The sequence below is a fragment of the Eleutherodactylus coqui genome, chromosome 4 (genome assembly GCF_035609145.1).
Source record: "Eleutherodactylus coqui strain aEleCoq1 chromosome 4, aEleCoq1.hap1, whole genome shotgun sequence".
NCBI lineage: Eukaryota > Metazoa > Chordata > Amphibia > Anura > Eleutherodactylidae > Eleutherodactylus > Eleutherodactylus coqui.
In genome coordinates this window covers 260,386,427-260,406,606 of record NC_089840.1, presented here as the reverse complement: position 1 = coordinate 260,406,606, position 20,180 = coordinate 260,386,427, and the positions used below count along the sequence as shown (strand labels likewise).

The 20,180-nt window shown below is 43.3% G+C and overlaps 1 protein-coding gene across 1 annotated transcript in view; it reads right to left on the bottom strand.

Annotated features, from left to right (window-relative positions):
- STK32C (serine/threonine kinase 32C) overlaps positions 1-20,180 on the bottom strand; it is a 272,100-nt gene that overhangs the window by 11,185 nt on the left and 240,735 nt on the right. The window contains exons 5-9 of the mRNA XM_066598847.1: positions 18,942-18,979; positions 16,503-16,592; positions 11,780-11,883; positions 11,105-11,221; positions 1,097-1,222 (exon numbers count right to left, since the gene is read on the bottom strand). Coding sequence (XP_066454944.1) covers positions 1,097-1,222; positions 11,105-11,221; positions 11,780-11,883; positions 16,503-16,592; positions 18,942-18,979 — 475 coding nt within the window. The remainder of the gene's footprint in view (positions 1-1,096; positions 1,223-11,104; positions 11,222-11,779; positions 11,884-16,502; positions 16,593-18,941; positions 18,980-20,180) is intronic.

Here is a 20,180-nt window from a genome sequence, read left to right as displayed (position 1 = left end):
GATTGATTCCCTTAGGCCAGTCCCGGCAGATGATCTTCTTCCTCCGTATGACAGAGTCTTGTGGAGCTACATGAATTATCTTTCTCCTGTTGCTCTGTCTGCTCCCCTTAGATGTTCTTAGTTTTCATGTCAGCCCATCAGTGCCTAAGCAACCCAATTGCTTAGTTCTGCTACTGTATTCGTGTACTGAGCTTGGGCCTGGTGCTATATTTATGTTATGCGTTTGTTTCTGGTATTGTATCTGTGTACTGAGCTTGGTTCTGGTGCTGTAGTTATGTTATGAGCTTCGTTGTGTGGCTGCATTTTTGGTATGAGCTTGGTTCTGGTATTGAATCTATGTACTGAGCTTGGTTCTGGTGCTGTAGTTATGTTATGAGCTTGGTTGAGGGGCTGTATTTATGTTATGAGCTTGGTTGTGGTATTAAATCTATGTGCTGAGCTTGGTTCTGGTATTGAATCTGTGTACTGAGCTTGGTTGTGGTATTGAATCTATGTACTGAGCTTGGTTGTGGTATTGCATCTATGTACTGAGCTTGGTTCTGGGTTTAAATCTATGCACTTAGCTTGGTGCTGGTGCTGTATTTATTCACTGACTTGTTCTGTTGTGTGTATGCTGCTATCGTGTTGCCTTCTGCACAAGCAGAAATACATACATGTAGCTGTAATACACTTGTGTGAAATCACTGCTTATCAGTGCAGTATATATAGTTATTTTTTTACAAACAGGGATGTTGGTGGGGGGGAGCAGAGAAAAATTCAACACACGATGTCAACTAACCTAAGGCCAGCACTGTGTCAAACTAGCCTTAACAGGAGGCCTACAGTACAGACCCAGCAGCTACACTTATATGTCTGACATGTTATAAAAGCATTTTCTTGAAAAATCCCTAAGCTAAAAGTTCTTCCTCTGGTAAATCAGCTGTTGACTGTGGATCACAGGAGCCGCACTCCATCATGGTGGCTCCCATATGAATGGGGATGTTTGCTTCATTTGTTGAAGTTTGTGAATTAAAAGTGAATTACCATTTCAGTCATATTCCTCCATGGAAGAAGGAAGATTTCTGCAATTATGAACATTTATTAAAAAATTACTTGCATTTGGAACGAAACCTGGCTCCACTTTCTTCTCCAAGACGTCCTCCCAGACAATATCTGATAGGTATGCTGATGTCTGGATATCCAGGAGGCAGGAGCAGCGATGTTCTGGGTTCACCGTCAATAGCTGTAGGGGGAAAAAAGGCAAATTGAAGGATGGTAAAGTCCCCTGGTGCAAGCACCAAGTCATGGTGGACTCCTCAGGTGACATCTTCTTGGCAGACTTTTTGCAGGGTGGTTTGCCATTTGCCTTCCCCAGTCATTTTTTACCCCTAGCAAGCTGGGTACTCATCCTCAGAAGGAGGAAAGGCTGAGTCAACCTTGAGCCAGCTACCTGAACCATGCAGGAATTGAACCTGCAACCTTCAGGTTGTGAGCGAGCGCTTAGGACTGCATTTCTGCTGCCTTAACACTCTGCACTATAAGTCAGTTCAAAACTTGAGAAGCTAATAACTAGACACAGTGAACATGTATACACAGTTAAAAAAAATCTATATGTATAAAAGTGAGAATTTGTTTGTTCTCCATAGGCTCCTACATGCCTTGATGGATCTCAGCCAAACTGTGAATCATACTCTTCATGGCTCAATATAAAATACAGTTTCAATAAATGAGGCCTATTGTATAATCTATGGTAAAATGAGATACTTTGTGATTCAGCCTGGAGAATAACATCTGGAATGCCTCTGAAAAAATGGAAACCCATCGGACATGTTCAGGCAAAAGAAAAGAAAGTAAAATTATTGCAAACATGTGAGACAAGTGAACGATGTGATGAGAGATTTAAGAATGAGCGGAAAAGAGCCAGGACATCAAAGACTACAAAGACCTTAGAGCCACATGAAGTGCACATTCAAAAAGAGAAAGAAAGAGCCAGGACATCAAGGGCTGCAGAGATCCAGGAACAGCATGAGCCCTCAATTCAAAAAGAGAAAGACAGAACCAGTGCATCAAGGGTGGCAAGAGATTCCGATTTGTTGCTGAAAAGTTTTCAAAATGAACCTTATAAGGACAATGATCAACATCCGACTTATTATTATGAGACAAATGGACCAAATACGTAGCTACTGTTACACCAAGAAATTTAAGATGTAGTCTCCTAGAATGTGTTGCAAGAATGGAAACCTGGGCAACGCCGAGTACATAAACTAGTGTATTTTTAAAAGTAGACATGATTTACCAATCTCATAAACCCCTATAAGCAATCGTATTATGACCAACCATTCCTCATGCTCTGTATTGTGTGTATGGGGAGCATAGCATTAAATAATCATCTTGGGTACTGCATGTCCTGATCAATGAGCCGCTAAGGAGAATAGGTGTGACAGCAGTAGTATATTGGAATGCCTTGCCACCCTTGATAAACTGGAGCTGTCTTTCTTTTTTTGAATTTTGGCCTCATTCTGCTCTGGGTCTCTGTAGCCCTCGATGTCCCTACATGTTTTATTTTGGGTTTCAGGCGCCCTTGACGTCCTGCCTCTTCTCCTCTCTTTTTGAATTTGTGCCTCATGGTGCTCCAATGTTTCTGCAGCCCTTGAGATAATATATATATATATACCCGATAAATATACACAATGAAATCAGGAGCGGTCAAAGGGATGTGCCAGGAGTAATTTTACACTGGGGTTCGGGACTTTTAATGGGTTTGTACAGAATTATAAGCAGAAGCAGTGCTACACTTGTTCATTGATTTATACAGTACTAGTAATTATTAGGAAATTATAGTACCAGTGTTTCTGGTGATGCAATGCGCCACACAGCTGTTCTACATGCACATCACACACACAGCACTACTACATACATTATTAATCCCACACAACAGGAATTAGAAGCAGCACAGCACTGGAGATGAAGGACATGTGATGACATCACTATCATGCTCCGCCCCTGATCACATGATGGTGATGTCATCAAATGTCCTGCATCCTGGTGCAGATTATCGGCGGACTACAAACCCCCTCCGGCCTCAGCTGTTATGGAATACTAACGAACACCTAGCCGGATAGCAGCCATGTGTGTACAGGACCTGTGATGATGTCACCATCATGTGATCAGGGTGGAGCATGTAACTCCCTGTTGACATTTGTGAGGTGTCATTTATTGGAGTCTCCACACAGGTATCCAGCTACAAACTGCCAGACTGAGTACTGCTGTATCCATAGCAATTGAGGCGACAGTGGTTTGTGGGGGATGTAGTCCTCCCATAGTGCCTTATTCAGCTCAGAGACCATGTGACTGATCACATGATGGTGACATTATCACAGGTCCTGTGAGCACACGAGCTATGTATGTATAAATTTGTGAGGTGTCATTTATTGGAGTCTCCACACAGGTGGGCAGATGTTTCACAAGCAGGTACAAACTACCAGACTGAGTACTGCTGTATCCATAGCAACTGAGGCCGCAGGGGTTTGTGGAGGATGTAGTCTGCCCATAATTCCTCATTTAGTGCAGAAGGAGTCTAAAGTCATGTATCCCTGGTAAAAACAAGTTCCTGTAACCACTGAGTATCAATTGTGAGTGAGGGAATGCCACAAAGTCAACAAGGTACGTTTATATTGCAATTAGTTTTTTCCCCAATGTTAGCCCTATTTAAAGGGGGTTTCTAAAAAAATGTATTTTTGCAGCTTGAAAAGTATTGTTAGGACTACTTATGTTTAGAAGGAAGCTCCCTTGGTTGTATATGCCATTCCATTGTTTTCCCCAGCCGTCACGGGACCACGTTAGAACTGCATATGACCTAGATACAGCCCCCTTCTTGTGGTCTCCCAGTGATAGGCACATGCACTGTAAAGTCCAGACATTTCTTAAAGGGTTTGTCCAGTTGTAAACTATTGATGGCCTATCCCACTGATAAGTCATACCAAGCCTGGCCAATGCAGAGAGAATGGAGCTGTCTGCTTCCTGCAGAAATCAGCAATGAGTATGAGTGCTTCAGCCTGGTAAACACCTGATCAGAAGATATTCTGGGTGGCAGGTCCATGACAGTCTACTATTGATGGCCTATCCTAAGAATAGGCCATCAATAGTTTACAACTGGACAACCCATTTAAACAGTGCATGTGCCAGTGTCTTGTGGTAATCTGGAGGTTACTTGCTCTCTGGTATTGCCATCTTCTCCATTCAAGATGGTTGTCACCACACACATAAAGGCGCAGGACCACGGGATTACTTCAAAAATTTGGCTTCCACTAGTTTTATTTCACATACAGCAAACACGTACTTTGAATGATCTCAGGGTTTCTAACACACAGGGTCGCCATCACTATCCCCAACCTGGCATGTCTAGAGGACTGGTCCGCACTGGACCTCAGGCTCCAAGTTCCTGATGCTGCAGCCTCTCAATCTGGCTTTCAGCCAGCTACCCCATGAGTGTGTCAGGAACTGATACTTTTATCTTACTTCCTGCCACACCCACAGGCATTGTCTTTCATTTATGGTGCCTGAATGACTTTCTACAGCCCCCTGCAGGCCATTCTGTGTACTGCCCTTCTACATCCTCCTATGGTGAGGACTTCATCTGCTAATATTTGATAGCAGTCACAACAAACTAAAAAGGAGTAGTTTGGCCTGCATGAATGAGGGAAAAAAAAGGGAGTAGTTTGGGCTACTTTGATAGACTGGAGGAGAGGTTTATGAGCAAAAAAAAACTCACTGTGATGTACAGGAATAATCACACCAGTTCATTTAATTACTCTGACACTGATGACCAATGGAGTTTTGTAATCATGTGACCTCCACTGAAAGGTTACTATACTATATCTAAAGGTGGCTTTACGCAGGACAATTATCATGCAAATAGTCGCTCAATAGCGCAAATGTAAGCAACAGCTGTTCCATGTAAAGATGACTATGAAGCAGATGATGAGGCAGAATTTGTTGACTAGTCACTTCCTTTCAGCTCACTTAAAAATAGTCAGTGGATGATTAATTAGTGTCTGGTATAAACAGCCAATCATTTGTTTTTCAATGACTAGTCAAAAACTTTGCAGGGAGATGTGCGCTTGTTCTGTACAGAATGCTGGCTGGCTCCTGCCTTTTTTTGAGTTTTGCCCTCCCATTTAGTGCTCATTGGTTCCTGAAAACATATACATACGTGCAAGCCATCCTCTACTGAATAGTCCCTGCTGGTCTTCAAGAGAACACTCACTGTATCAGGACTCAAGCCCAGGATCTCCTGTTCCCAGACTGGTGGCACTCCCTGTTGAGCCACCCAAGCCTGCTATAGTCTCTGGCTGCTTTTAATCTAGTTAGAGACCGTAAAAGGGAGTATTCAGTTGAAGACCAGATAACACGTATTTCTGTGCATTTGGTGAACTCGCCAACCCATGAGTGTGTATTGGTGGTGGTGCAAATTTCAAATTTGCTAGTCAACTAACAATATTTCGCCAGTGTACGTTCTCCCAACTATTTCTTCAGTGATCACAAGTTTTACAAAGAGTAATTGTTGTTCATTCGTTGTTAAAGAACTCAACCAACCATCATTGTACGCTAGCATCTCGCTCTACTGGCTATTTTGAGTGACTATTCAGATAATAATTGGCCCACATTTCCACCCTTTTCCAGTCCACTGTCTGATGTCTTCCTACATTCTGATTGAACCTTGTACAGCTCCAATGTCAGAAGACGTCCGACGGGGTATTCTTACCATCCATTGGCAGCCACTCCGCTGTCAGAGCCTCTCTGGAGCACACATACTAGCTTTAGGTAGCAGATGGTACCGTTGTATAACAGCAAAAAGAAAGCCTTTTAGGAAACCTGAATCCAACATTGGATTGGAAAGGGTTAAAGCTACAAGAACACGTTTTTACTTGGAAAACTAATTTAAAATTAAAAGTCAGGCCTCATGTCCACGGGAACAGATCCGCAGCGGGTCACCCGCAAGCGTGATCCACGCCCCATAGGGATGCATTGGACACCCGCAGGTAATTAAATACCTGCCGATGTCATTTTCCCCTGAGGCAAGGATTGCGTGTGCGGGAAAACACCCGCGGCATGCTCCTTTTTAGTGCGGGTCTCACGCAGGCTTCTATTGAAGCCTATGGAAGCCGTCCGCATCCGCGGCACACCCGCAGCTGAATTCCTGCTCTCCGGCGCGGGAGAGCAGGAGTTCAAAAAAAGAAAAATAGAGTGCACAGCGCATGCGCATGGCATGCTGCCGGCGTGCCGAGCACATCCGCCGGGCTGAAGAAAGGAGATCCGGCCGCAACGGAGGGAAGATCTGCAGCGTCCGGACAGATGAGTAAATCTTCTTTTTAGGCCTCATGTCCACGGGAAAGGAGGGACCCGCTGCGGGATTCTGCATAAAGAATCCGCGGCGGGCCTGATTCTTGCCATGGATATGAGGCCTAAGTAATATATAACATCAGGATCCGACTACACAGGTTTGTTTGTAGTCTGTAACCATGGAGACATATAAACCTGCATAGAAGTTGTAGACGGTAACGTGTTTTTTTAATCAAGACTCTTGACAGAGCTCCTTCATTTTTATTTTATATTAGGTGTACCAAAATGGTTGCAAATGTGTACATATAGCCTTTAACATGAACACAAAGACGATATCAAAAGTTTTACATGAACTGAAGAATCAACTATTTCAGTTAAAATTAGATTTCCCTCTAGAGAGGTGTTTGAAGACTCGCCGCAGGTCTCATAGCCTGCCAATTCCTTAGAAGGATCCTTGTCATTTCAAGAACATTTTTCACCCGCAGCGACTATAAAATCGAGTCTAATTTCCACCTTCCGTTCCCTGTCTGCCTTCTCCCCATTAGATGGCACTGATGAGTTACTGGGATTCACAAACCAGTCATCAAAAGGCAATTTCACAAAACCAACTGTCTATTTTGCATGTCGTCTACGCTGCTTTTTGTGCTTTGTCTATGGCATTTCATCCCATTTACGAGTCTCCGTCTGCAACTAAAACCGTGAATCAAAGTATTTTTGATTTTGCGGGTATGAATTGTACTTTTTCCTCGTTTGAAGTCAGCGTAGTGCGCAACTTCAGAAATCGGCGTCACAGCTGGCTGCCAAAATACTATATTTCATGCTTCAATCACGTCTCATAAAACTAGTTATTTCTAGCTTTTAGAGAGCCCCATTTCACAGTAGTCTACGTTTTCCAACAGTGCCTGAAGTGTGCCTTGAAATTACATCAGTGTGCGCCGGGCTTAGATGTCCAAAGCCTTCTAAATATTTTCAGAGACGTTATAGAAAATAATAGGGGTGTTATTACTTTGTAGCGAAGAAACACAAACAGCGATGCTATAAAATGACACATAATATGAAGCAACATGAAACGGAGTTTTGTGATTTAGGCTGTTGTCGATCTAATTGGCCAGTTTGTGATGTGCGGTGACCTTCTCCATGCCAACACTTCCATTTGATGGAAAGCGAAGGGACATTTCACAAAGAACGGAATATTCTGCAACAGCTTTGTGGAATATACCCTCCTGCAGAGAATTCAGCCCCCAAATCTACACTGCTAGCATACAGATTTTGGCGCAGAATTAAAAATGGCAAAATCCAGCTGGCGATGCCTCATCAACCCCTTAATGTTACAGGGCGTAACTGTAAGTCCTGGCATGGAAGTACTTAACGCAACAGGATGTACACTTATGCCCTGAGGATAGAGATAAGAAGAGATCCCGCACTATCCGGCAGCGGGAGTCAGCTGTCATCGATAGCCGGCTTCCCGCTGCAACAGCAGGGGTGCATTGGGACAGCGCTCCCCACTTTTAACCCCTTACGAGGTGCGATCTATGTAGAGGGTTCACAGAGCAAGCATGCTCCCTCTATGACATCATCGGACTCTCGCGATATAATAGCTGAGAGCCCAACAGGCTACCATGGCAACAGGACGCCACATACATGCGTCCTGCATTGCCAGTGCTTATGATTGCTAATACAAGCAGAAGTCCTGCAATGCTTTATCATAGCGACCATAGGTGCAAGTCCCCCACAGGGACACAAACAGTATAAAAAAAGATCAAAACTGTGTCAAAATAAAAAAAACCTGTAAAGTAAAAAAAACACCTTTTTTGTGCTTTCTTCGCTATTAGTATATTAAAAAAATGTAATTAAAATCCCACATATTCGTTATCATTGTATCCATAATGACTCGCACAACAGATTGAACACACTTTTTACCTACACAACAAAAAGCGTAAAAAAAAAGAAAAAAACTGAGGCAAAAAGCTTATTTTTTTCATTTTGCCTCCCAAAAAAAGCAATAAAAGTGATCAAACAAGTCGTATGTACCCCAAAATGGTACTCATAAAAACTACAGCTCGTTAGGCAAAAAACAAGTCCTCATAGCGCTGTCCATGGAAAAATGAAAAACTAATAGGGCTTTGAATGCAGCGATTTAAAAAAACAAACCTGTTCCTAAAAAAGGGTTTTTATTGCGGAAATGTGGAAAAACATAAAAAAATAAGATGTTTGGTATTGTTGTAATTGTACTGTCCCACGAAAAAAAATTATTGTGTCGTTTATGCTGCATGATTAACGCTGTTAAATAAAAAACACAAAAAACAGTGGGAGAATTGATGCGTTTTCTTTCCCTGCAATCATAAAAAAAATTTATAAAAGTTTTACAATATAGTCTATCTACCCAAAAAAGGCACCAATAAGAACTACAGCTCGCCACGCAAAAAGCAAGCCCTTTTACTCCCTTACTCTTTTTCTGCCATTATACAACGGTGCTATCTGCTGGCTAAAGCCAGTACTGCATGAGGTGACACGTTGGATAGGCTCCGACAGCAGAGAGGCTGGCAATATACAGTAAGAGAACCCTGACGGACGTCTTCCAACATCGGAGCTGTACAGCCTTAAATCATAATGTCTTTAGACGTCAGACAGTGGATTGGAAAGGGTTAAGGGTCCTTTCTCAGGGGACAGAATTAGTCTCTGCGGATATTTCTGCATCACAATGTTATCCCTATGGGGCTTGAATTCCGTACCTGTTAAAATCTGCTTGTCTTAACTTCAAAACTGCAAGATTAAATTTGCACAACAGAAAAGCTTTCTGCTGCTGAATTAAGAAGGTCTTGTGGAATTGTTGCGGATTTCTAACATACAGGAGATGGAATTTCGCAATTAAAGTCTGCATAAAAAATAGAAGAAATTCCACAAGATGTTCTACAGTTAAAAACACAACACAATCCACACTGATGGACACAATCCGCATCTGCGCTGTGTCCTGCGGATCAATTCTGTCCCATGTGTATACAAATTCCATCTTCATTAGTTTGTTAATATACCTTTATACCCCATTAAAGGGGTATTCTGGCGGTGGCACTTTTTAACAAAGTTTTCAGGCATCCACTGGCTAGGTGAAAACGTATAGATTGGGGGAGTCCAACCACTGGGATCCCCACAGATCCCGAGAATGAGGGACCTGTGTCCCCCGTATTTCACAGTTCAAGTTCCATCCTTCCATTACTGTAGTGTAGTGGGGGATGGAGCCGCCGCCGTGCATGTGCCTTGCCACTCTATTCATTTCAATGGGCTGAGCACAGCATTCGTCTATTTGTCTGCACTATTGAGAGAAATGGAGCCGCGGCTGCACATGTGGACCAATGGCTCAATTCCCCACTGGACTACAGAGATGGGAGAATAGAAATGAAACTGTGATATAGGGGGGCAAGAGTCCCCCATTTTTGGGATCGGTAGGGAGCCCAACAGTCAGATCCCACTAATCTATCAGTTTTTACCCATCCACTGGACGGGTGAAAACTGAAAAAAGTCCTATAACCAGAATACTCCTTTAGGGCTCAGTCACACAGGCGTTTTAACGCGCATATTTTTGTGCGCATATCGCATGCGTTCAAAAATCTGCGTGAGGGAAGCGGGCTCCCGACGGAGCCCTGACAGCTACAAAGAGATAAGTATATATATATATATATATATATATATATATATATAAATAATATATTATTTTTTTTTACATATTTTAGGGATAATTTTTTAGGGAAGGGCTTATATTTAAAGCTCTTCCCCGAAAATCACTGTAGGGCTTGCAGGCAGCCCATTGCTTTCAATGGAGCCGGCTGTAACGCCAGCTCCATTAAATTTAATGTGAGAACATCGCGATCCTCTGCCACAGCTGTTACAGCTGTGCCAGACGTTCGTGATCTTCACTGTATGTTCTCAATGGGGTTGGCGCTGCTGCCACCGGCCCCTTGAGTGCAAGGTAAAAACCCCTGAATGCGAAAGCATTCAGGGGTTTCACAATCAAAAAACACTGATCAAAAACGGTGTCCTATAATTTTTGCCGCAGATGTTTTTCCGTATGTAAAATTCGCACATGTGACCACTGCCATTGAAAAGCATTGGTTCTACATAGTGCAATCTTTTTTACATGCATGTTAAAACGCCTTTGTGTGACTGAGCCCTTAAGGGATGCTAAGGAGCTTACTGAATACAATATACAGTGAGCTCCCCCTAGTGGAAGTAGAATTTTAGCATTTAACTGGTGGGGCTTGATTACTTTGCAGGGGGCACTATTTAAGGGCTGAAATAACTTGGGAGGCAGAGATGAGTGAACTTACTTTGAAGGGGAACACTGTTTCTTTGTAGAGAGGTACTATTTGGGTATTCAGTTGCCTTGAGGGGGTGCTATTACTTTGTGTGCACAAAGGGGAAACTATTTCGGGGACCAGTCACCTTTAGCTGCAGTGCTATTTCTCCAGTAAAAAAAACTCTACATTTTTTGGAAAACCCATTGAAACCAGTGGGGTAAAAAGCAGATCCATTTATTTCCACCTTAAATCTGCTTCTAAGCTCCAAAAACGGAAAAAGAGTCTAAAAGCTCTAACGGAGCCCTAATGCAGGTGTCAATGGGTCCTTACACTGGGTTTCAGGAATTAAAGGGATTGTACAGAATTATAAAGAGAAACAGCAATACGCCTGTCTGTGGATTTATCGGGTACTGCAGCGCAACTCCATTACAGTGAATAGGGCTCAAGTGCCAAAAGCCCCCACATATTATATCTACTTTAGGCAACTTTACCTTCCTCAGAAGTGCAATCATATCTTTTGACCAGACGGATGAATACTGGACGGTGATTGTACTAAATAATTGCACAAGAGTTTCCACTGGATTACTTGAATGGATGTCATACGGCCTCTATGGGCAAAAAAAAGATTAGTGGATACAGTAGGTTAGATAAGTTACTTCTAAATGAATCTACCAACCTTCAGCCATCACTAAAGCTTAAGATCTTAAAGGGGTTGTCCAGGACTTTTACTATTGATGACCTATCCTCAAGTTGATCAGCTGGGGTCTGCCGCTCAGGATCTCCACTGATCAGCTGATGGTTGGGCCCTCTGTCAGTGTGAACAGCACAGGAAGCAGATAGTGTTAACATTGCAGTGGCCTGGTCTGGTACTACAGCATAGCTTCCATTGAATTCCTGAGCATAGATCATTAATATTAAAAGTCTCTAACAAGCCCTATAATGCTTTTGGCTTTTCATCACGTCAGTGGCTCCTCAGCTCCCTCTAGTGGTAGATGCAGGCAGCCAAAAACATTTCATCTAACTCTATAACTTTGTGAATGTGATTAGAGGCTGTGGAGTACAGAAGCAGAGATATGAGCCTTCAGAAGTATAGATTGTCAAATGAATCAATACAACATGTTGATTGTAAAAAGGTGCTAAAAGATGGATAATGAACATTTACTTACCCAGCCCCTGAGTAGCTCAAATGCCATTATCCCTAGTGACCACCAATCAACTTCAAAAGAGTAACCAGTTCCACCATTGAGAAATGACTGAAAAATCTCTGGGGCTAAAATAAGAAAAACAGCAGGTTACGGTAATTCATGAAACATTTTACATATCCCTTAAAATGAATGAAATAGAATTAGATCTGAAAGCTCTTAAAGGCTTATTCCAACTATAGGCACTCTATGTGAGTTAGGGCTCCTTCACACTGACGATCGCAATTTTTTTCCTGCGATTTTTGAGCCTCAGCTCTGTTTTTTCTCGCAAAAAAACATTGCTGCCACTTAAAATTTTCTCACGCGTTTTTTTTTCATTAGATTTTCCCGCAATTTTTCACAGTGAAAGTCAATTAGATTTACTAATGTTAAAAAATGCATCACATCGCACGAAAACCACAAATTCCTGCCTTGCTATGCAATAAAAAGGACGCTACATAGGGAAACATGGGAGATTAAAAAACCACAAAACGAAAGATAGGAAAAACATTGCAAGTGTGAAGGAAACCATTAAAAACCATTGGTTTAATAATTCTGTGTTTTCACTCCCAGCCGATATACGCTGCCCATCTGATGCATTGGTTTACAATATATCAGTGCACAGGGGGGGTATATCCATGACGTAGAAGCGCCCGGATAGGCTCCTATGGGAGCCAATGACAGCTGCCGGAGAAAGGGGGTAGGAGGGAGTTTAGCAGCGTGACTGCTAAACTCCCTCCCCCTTCTCTTCCCCTCTCCGTCACTGGCCGTGGTAGAGGTGGGACGGGGTGGAGCTAAGCTCTGCCCCGTATCGCTCTCTCCTATTGCAAACAGTGGCAAGGGGCAGAGAGGTTGCGGGAGCTTAGCACACTAGCTCCCACCCCGTCCCGCCTCTTCCCCTTGCAGAGAGCTGACGAGGTGGAGGGAAGGGTGAGATAGCTTGGCAGAGCTAAGCTGTCTTCCCCCGCCCGATGGCATATACGCCGAGCCCTGTATCACATGGTAGCGTATATCTGCCGGCCGCAAAAACGCCCGAGCGAATAAGCCCTAAGGCTGTTATTGCTCAGCAACATTTCTCCCCTGTTTTTTCAGAAGGAGAAATGCTGATAGCAGCCGGCACCTGGACTTGTGACAGTCATGGAACCGAGAAGTCCAGGTGTCAGCCACAATCAGCGTAGCCATGCCTTCGTTTTGCGGAGGAGAATAGCTTATGTAATAAATAGTATGTTCACGTGCAACGGAAATGCTGTGTTTTCTACAGCAGAAAATTCTGCAGCAAAATCCACAGCATTTCTGCGTCAAAAATAGAGTCAAAATCTGGACCATTGGTATAGAGTTTGACTGAAAATCAGTTGCAGATCTGCAGCTCATTTCAGCCCATGGCACCCTCCTCTCACCAGCCAAATACTGCCGAAATGCACAGTGCAGCACCCACAACGGGAACTGCAACTGAGTGCTGCCGCTTCTGCCTCACATGTCCGCCAGCAGCGCTAAGTTGCAGTTCCCAGTGCTTGCTGCGCTACATGTACCGGCAGTATTTGGGAGGTGAGTAGAGATGAGCGTGTGTACTTGCTTAGGAGGGGGTGAGCCCCCGTTACCCCCCGCCGGCACCCGAATCTTTGCGGGCAAGTAGGTAGGTACTCGAAAAGGAAGATACTCGCTCATCTCTAGAGATGAGTGATGCACCAACTGAAATTAGCTGCAGATGCTTAGCTGATTTCGAGTCAAAATCTGCACATCCATAATTCATAATCTCTTGAGTGACGTCTTTTATCTCCTAGTCCATTCACAATAAATACTAACAGTTTTCACACTGTACACTATCTATCTTTCTCACATCCACCTATCTCACGTCCACCTATCTATCTCACGTCCACCTATCTATCTCACGTCCACCTATCTATCTCACATCCACCTATCTATCTCACGTCCACCTATCTCACATCCACCTATCTATCTCACATATATCTAACTCATATCCACCTATGTATCTCCCATCCACCTATGTATCTCCCATCCACCTATCTCCCATCCACCTATCTCCCATCCACCTATCTCCCATCCACCTATCTCCCATCCACCTATCTCCCATTCACCTATCTCCCATTCACCTATCTCCCATCCACCTATCTCCCATCCACCTATCTCCCATCCACCTATCTCCCATCCACCTATCTCCCATCCACCTATCTCCCATCCACCTATCTCCCATCCACCTATCTCCCATCCACCTATCTCCCATCCACCTATCTCCCATCCACCTATCTCCCATCCACCTATCTCCCATCCACCTATCTCCCATCCACCTATCTCCCATCCACCTATCTCCCATCCACCTATCTCCCATCCACCTATCTCCCATCCACCTATCTCCCATCCACCTATCTCCCATCCACCTATCTCCCATCCACCTATCTCCCATCCACCTATCTCCCATCCACCTATCTCCCATCCACCTATCTCCCATCCACCTATCTCCCATCCACCTATCTCCCATCCACCTATCTCCCATCCACCTATCTCCCATCCACCTATCTCCCATCCACCTATCTCCCATCCACCTATCTCCCATCCACCTATCTCCCATCCACCTATCTCCCATCCACCTATCTCCCATCCACCTATCTCCCATCCACCTATCTCCCATCCACCTATCTCCCATTCACCTATCTCCCATTCACCTATCTCCCATTCACCTATCTCCCATTCACCTATCTCCCATTCACCTATCTCCCATTCACCTATCTCCCATCCACCTATCTCCCATCCACCTATCTCCCATCCACCTATCTCCCATCCACCTATCTCCCATCCACCTATCTCCCATCCACCTATCTCCCATCCACCTATCTCCCATCCACCTATCTCCCATCCACCTATCTCCCATCCACCTATCTCCCATCCACCTATCTATCTCACATATATAAATAAATATATATATATATATATATATATATTTATTTATTTATATCACCTATCTATCTCATATCCACCTATCTATCTCATATCCACCTATCTATCTCATATCCACCTATCTATCTCACATCCACCTATCTATCTCATATCCACCTATCTATCTCACATCCACCTATCTATCTCACATACACCAATCTTTCTCATATACACCTATCTAGCTCACATCTACCTATCTCACACCCACCTATCTATCTCACATATATCTATCCCATATCCACCTATCTATCTCATAGCCACCTATCTATCCCACATCCACCTAAGTATCTCACAGCCACATATCTCATATCCACCTATCTATCTCATAGCCACCTATCTATCCCACATCCACCTAAGTATCTCACAGCCACATATCTCATATCCACCTATCTATCTCATATCCACCTATCTATCTCATATCCACCTTTCTATCTGATATCCACCTATCGATCTCACACCCACCTATTGATCTCACACCCACCTATTGATCTCACACCCACCTATCTATCTCACATCCACCTATCTCACATCCACCTATCTATCTCACATCCACCTATCTATCTGATATCCACCTATCTATCTCCCATCCACCTATCTATCTCACATCCACCTATCTATCTCACATCCACCTATCTCCCATCCACCTATCTATCTGATATCCACCTATCTATCTCACATCCACCTATCTATCTCACATCCATCTATCTATCTGATATCCACCTATCTATCTCACATCCACCTATCTATCTCACATCCACCTATCTATCTCACATCCACCTATCTATCACATATCCACCTATCTATCTGATATCCACCTATCTATCTCACATCCACCTATCTATCTCACATCCACCTATCTATCTCACATCCACCTATCTATCTCACATCCACCTATCTATCTCACATCCACCTATCTATCTCACATCCACCTATCTATCTCACATCCACCTATCTGTCTCACGTCCACCTATCTTTCTCACATCCACCCCTCTCACATTCACCTATCTATCTCATATCCACCTATCTTTCTCACATCCACCCCTCTCACATCATTAAACTGATGCTTGTGTGAAAGAGGCTTTAGACACAATGGAATTGGAACTGATCATTCGCTGTTATAGCCCATCTGTGCCAAGGAATGATTAGCTGTGCATTCAAACATGTTAACTGGAGAACCAGCATTGTAGTTGGCTACAATTTGCCTAACTGGGCATCGTCTGCTCATCAATTCCCGATATCCTCCTTTGATCCCTTTGGGCGATAAGTTGTTTCCATCCACTGGATCCCCTTTTGCTGGACATTTTCCTCAATCACACCATTCTCGATATACTCTCCATACCGCTGCATGAGAAAACCCCACAAGGTTGGCCGTGGCTAGTCTAACACCGATAACCAGGCCTCATTGGAAGTCCCTGGATTTCCCCATCTAATGTGGACTGACACTGATCCACAAAAAGCTTGTCAAGTGATTTTATGCTGCATTATGGGGTGAAAAGGTGGGGGTCTCTAATAAAGGGACCATTCAGTGTAATTATATATATATAGATGTTGTGAAAACTTAGGGGATGTCAATTTAATGGGATCCACATCAATTGGCACATATTAAATATACTCAAAATATACTGGACTGGAATTCAGTTAAGATCTGGCTTCTCTTAGCTTTATCATCTTCATAGTAAAGACATCTTTGACATGCAGCCCTTTGTACTCATTAGCCACATTAGCCACATAATGGATACAGTGTACCCTTGCTTACCCATGTAGGGCTTGGTTCCAGCCAATGCAGTTGCTCTTTCACCATCCTTAATAATTGTTGCTACATTGAAGTCTGTGAGATGAGCGTGACCTGGAGATCGGGACAGAACAGGAAGTTCTCAGCCAAGAAAGAGGTTCTGTTGCAGTATGCAAACACCCAATTAGTTATTCTGAACACCCTTGCATGTGTTACAAGCTAATGTTGTGGAAATGCTGACAGATAAAAAAGGGGAATAAAACTGAACAGGAAAAACAGCCAAGGGACTCAATTAAAAAAAGAAAGAATACTCATGAGAAATCCAAAATTCCCAGAGTCTGTAATATATCTTGGCTCTTATAACTTACATGTTACAAAACAGAAAACCAATGCAGTGAAGCTCTCCTGCCCTCCATCCTAATGGCACAGGAGCAGGAGATCATTTAATTAATTTAAGTCCCCTATTAATTAAACGTACACTCTCATCACCCTTGCGCTCCATAAACTACGCTATTGGGCTCAAAGGTGGGGGAACGGAGAGTCCAGAGAGGAGTGTTTTATACTCACCGGGTGCCCTATTACTGCATTGTGTACCCGCAAAGTTGGCACGTGCACATTGTGTGACTCTTTTCGGATGGCTCTGCGCACACGCTCTCCCATAGCGATGAATGGGAGAGTGCATGCACAGAGCAGACGGGAGACTTACACTGTATCCACGCACCAACTTTGCAGAGACATAGTGCAGAATGGGGAACGCAGTGAGTATGAAACACAACTCCGCAGACTCCCCACTCCCTCAACTTTGAGACCCATAATTTAGTTTATGGGGCTCTAAGGTGATAACAGGTTTCCTTCAAGACCATAAGACAAGTCCATACTACAGCTAAGGCTGGGCTCACATCTGCATTTCCATTTTTACAGTAGGTTCCATCATAGGAACAGAAAAACATGATGGATTCCATGGACTATAAACAGGTTGTCGGGTTTTCGTCGTGGCATTCGTCAACATGTTGCACTTTTTTTTCTGCAGTTTTTATAGAATCTGTGATGGAGCCTCAAACACAATGTTACATCTGAGCGGGACACAAAACAACCTTTTTGGATCGGACGTAACATGGTGGCCCAAAATGACAGAAATACACACAGTTGACTAATGCAGAGAACACAAGATATTTATAATGAAACCAAAAAGTGGGGGAGCGGGAAGTCTGACCCTAACCTAATACTGCAATGAGACTCTACCTAAAAGCGGAGAACTCAAACTGATGAGAGCAACCCCACGTGAGGAATCTGTGGTGACCCTGACTCTCCCTAGTTGGAAACTGGGATAATGTTTGCTACATTTAATAACACGTGCAGTAATGATGTTAAACAAAAATGCAAAGAACCAGATGAAATACGAATACAAAAACAGCAGTAAGTCAGGAAATGTTACAACACCTCAAATAGTCTTAACACCAAACAGACTTATCTGACAGTGGAACAGGACAGGAGTCACTGACTAGACCAGGAACACCTTCAGACTAGAAGTATAAATGGGGAAGAGCCAGAATAAAGGTGTACAGAACTATGCTGACCAACCGGTTGGGACACACACCTCCCAGCTGACCAGCCCATCCACACACCTACAGAGAAGTGCTCATGTCGGCGTCCAATGACACTGAGCATTTGCTGGAGTGTGAATCATGTGGGCCGGCGCTGTGATGTCACCCCGGTTCCAATCCGACATGGCTTGCTAGCTGTGACACACAGATGTGAGCACATCCTCAATACTATGTAGCTGTAATATAGCACCCCAAGAAGTGTATGGGCCATTACTGAACTCTTATGTGACACGCTTCATCGGATGCCTTGACATTACTTCCAACGGAGTTGTGTGGCAAAGCCATATTTGATTCAATGTAGCTTAACGCTACTTTCACAAACTCATAATATGGCCACATTTGAGTGGCTATATTACAGTCATGCTACCTGCATCACAGTTCTGTAGATACAGTTCTGTAGTTTTAGTTCAATTGAACCACAGAAAGTTTGGTTTTTCCACATTAATACGGATACTAAAACATGCCTGTATTAACCCTTTCCAATCCACTGTCTGACCACTGAAGACATTATGATTTAAGGCTGTACAGCTCCGATGTTGGAAGACGTCCGTCAGGGTTCTCTTACTGTATATTGCCAGCCTCTCTGCTGTCGGAGCCTATCCAACGTGTCACCTCATGCAGTACTGGCTTTAGCCAGCATATAGCACCATTGTATAATGGCAGAAAAAGAGTAAGCCCCCTAGGAAAACCAGGATACAAATTGGATTGGAAAGGGTTAAGGCCGTATGATAGCGGGGTTAGTGGTATTAGTCACTCTACAAATGCCATCATTTAGACATGTCTACAAGGAGACAGACAGGAGGGAACTGAGGCATATCTGCTAATTTATCAGCCCAGCTCAGTGGTATCGTCTGCTGACCTTGTTCATCGAGCAGGATGTTGTCTGGCTTCACGTCTCTGCAACATATTAAAATGAATATTATATTATTGTTCAGCATACCACATGCATTCGTTCCCTTACTCAAATCATATTAAGCTACATTAACTGTACAGTGAATTATCAGAAATCATAATTGATAGAGATTCTTTATTTTCCATGCACAACGCAACATACATTATAGGAAATTGCTAACACAAAGACTGTTGTCTCCAGTTAAAAAAAAAAAGGAAAGAAAAAGAAAAACCCACAGATATAATGTAGATGAAAACTATGCTTAATTTAATTAAGATTCAAAGTGCTTTACTCTTTCATTTACCAGTAATGAAAAGTGTGATATTCAAACTAAAATGTGTACAGCACTTTCCTCAGACACTGAATTAAAGCAGCTCTTTCTCCCTGCAGCAGAGCAGGAAGTCACAGCAGTCCTCTAATTTTAAGAAGTTATTCAGGGAAGCAAAAAAATGCATCAATCCATTTGTTTTGTCATAACTTAGAATTTACTAATATATTTGCATGAGCCAAGTACCCTAATTGCGCTGCTGTAGCCCCATCATGTAGTTTCTTCCTGTCTAATGACAAAACATAGATGCGCGTTACTGAGGGGACGAAGGGCTGCCTCTCTCTACTTATCAGTGTTGGGTTGTCATCAATCATGTCACTGCAAGGGGTGATTTGGATTAAGATTGACAGTGAAACACTAATTGCCAAATGGTGTTTCAATAAAAGAGATGAGATTGGAAGTGCAGGTTTCGCAGATCCTTTCCCAGTAAATAAAGCCACACAAACTCTGGTTAGTGACAAATCTATTCTTCCAAGGACAATGAACCAAATTTTATTAGCAATCAATGCGGGAAATTCAAGTAATTCTAATGACCCATTTACTATTTCTTGCAATTGTATGTCACTACTAAAGTGCTACTCAGCTCATATGCTGATAATATAGCTTTTGCCCATCCCACCTCCAGTTTCTCTTCCTATTGGTAAATCCAGGGGAATCTTTTAGCAGGCTGCTTGCTCTTGCAACGAGCCTGCACACTCAGGTAGTGCTTGTCTTGAGATGCCTGGCAGTGCTTGTCCTGAGATGCCTGGGACCCTGTTTAGGGAATACTTCACATAACTCTGCACATATATGCACATTGAGATATTCCTTATACAGATGCTTGGGCAGGCCATGACAACTACTGCCTGGCACCTGAGTGTGGATAGGTGGCCTGCTAG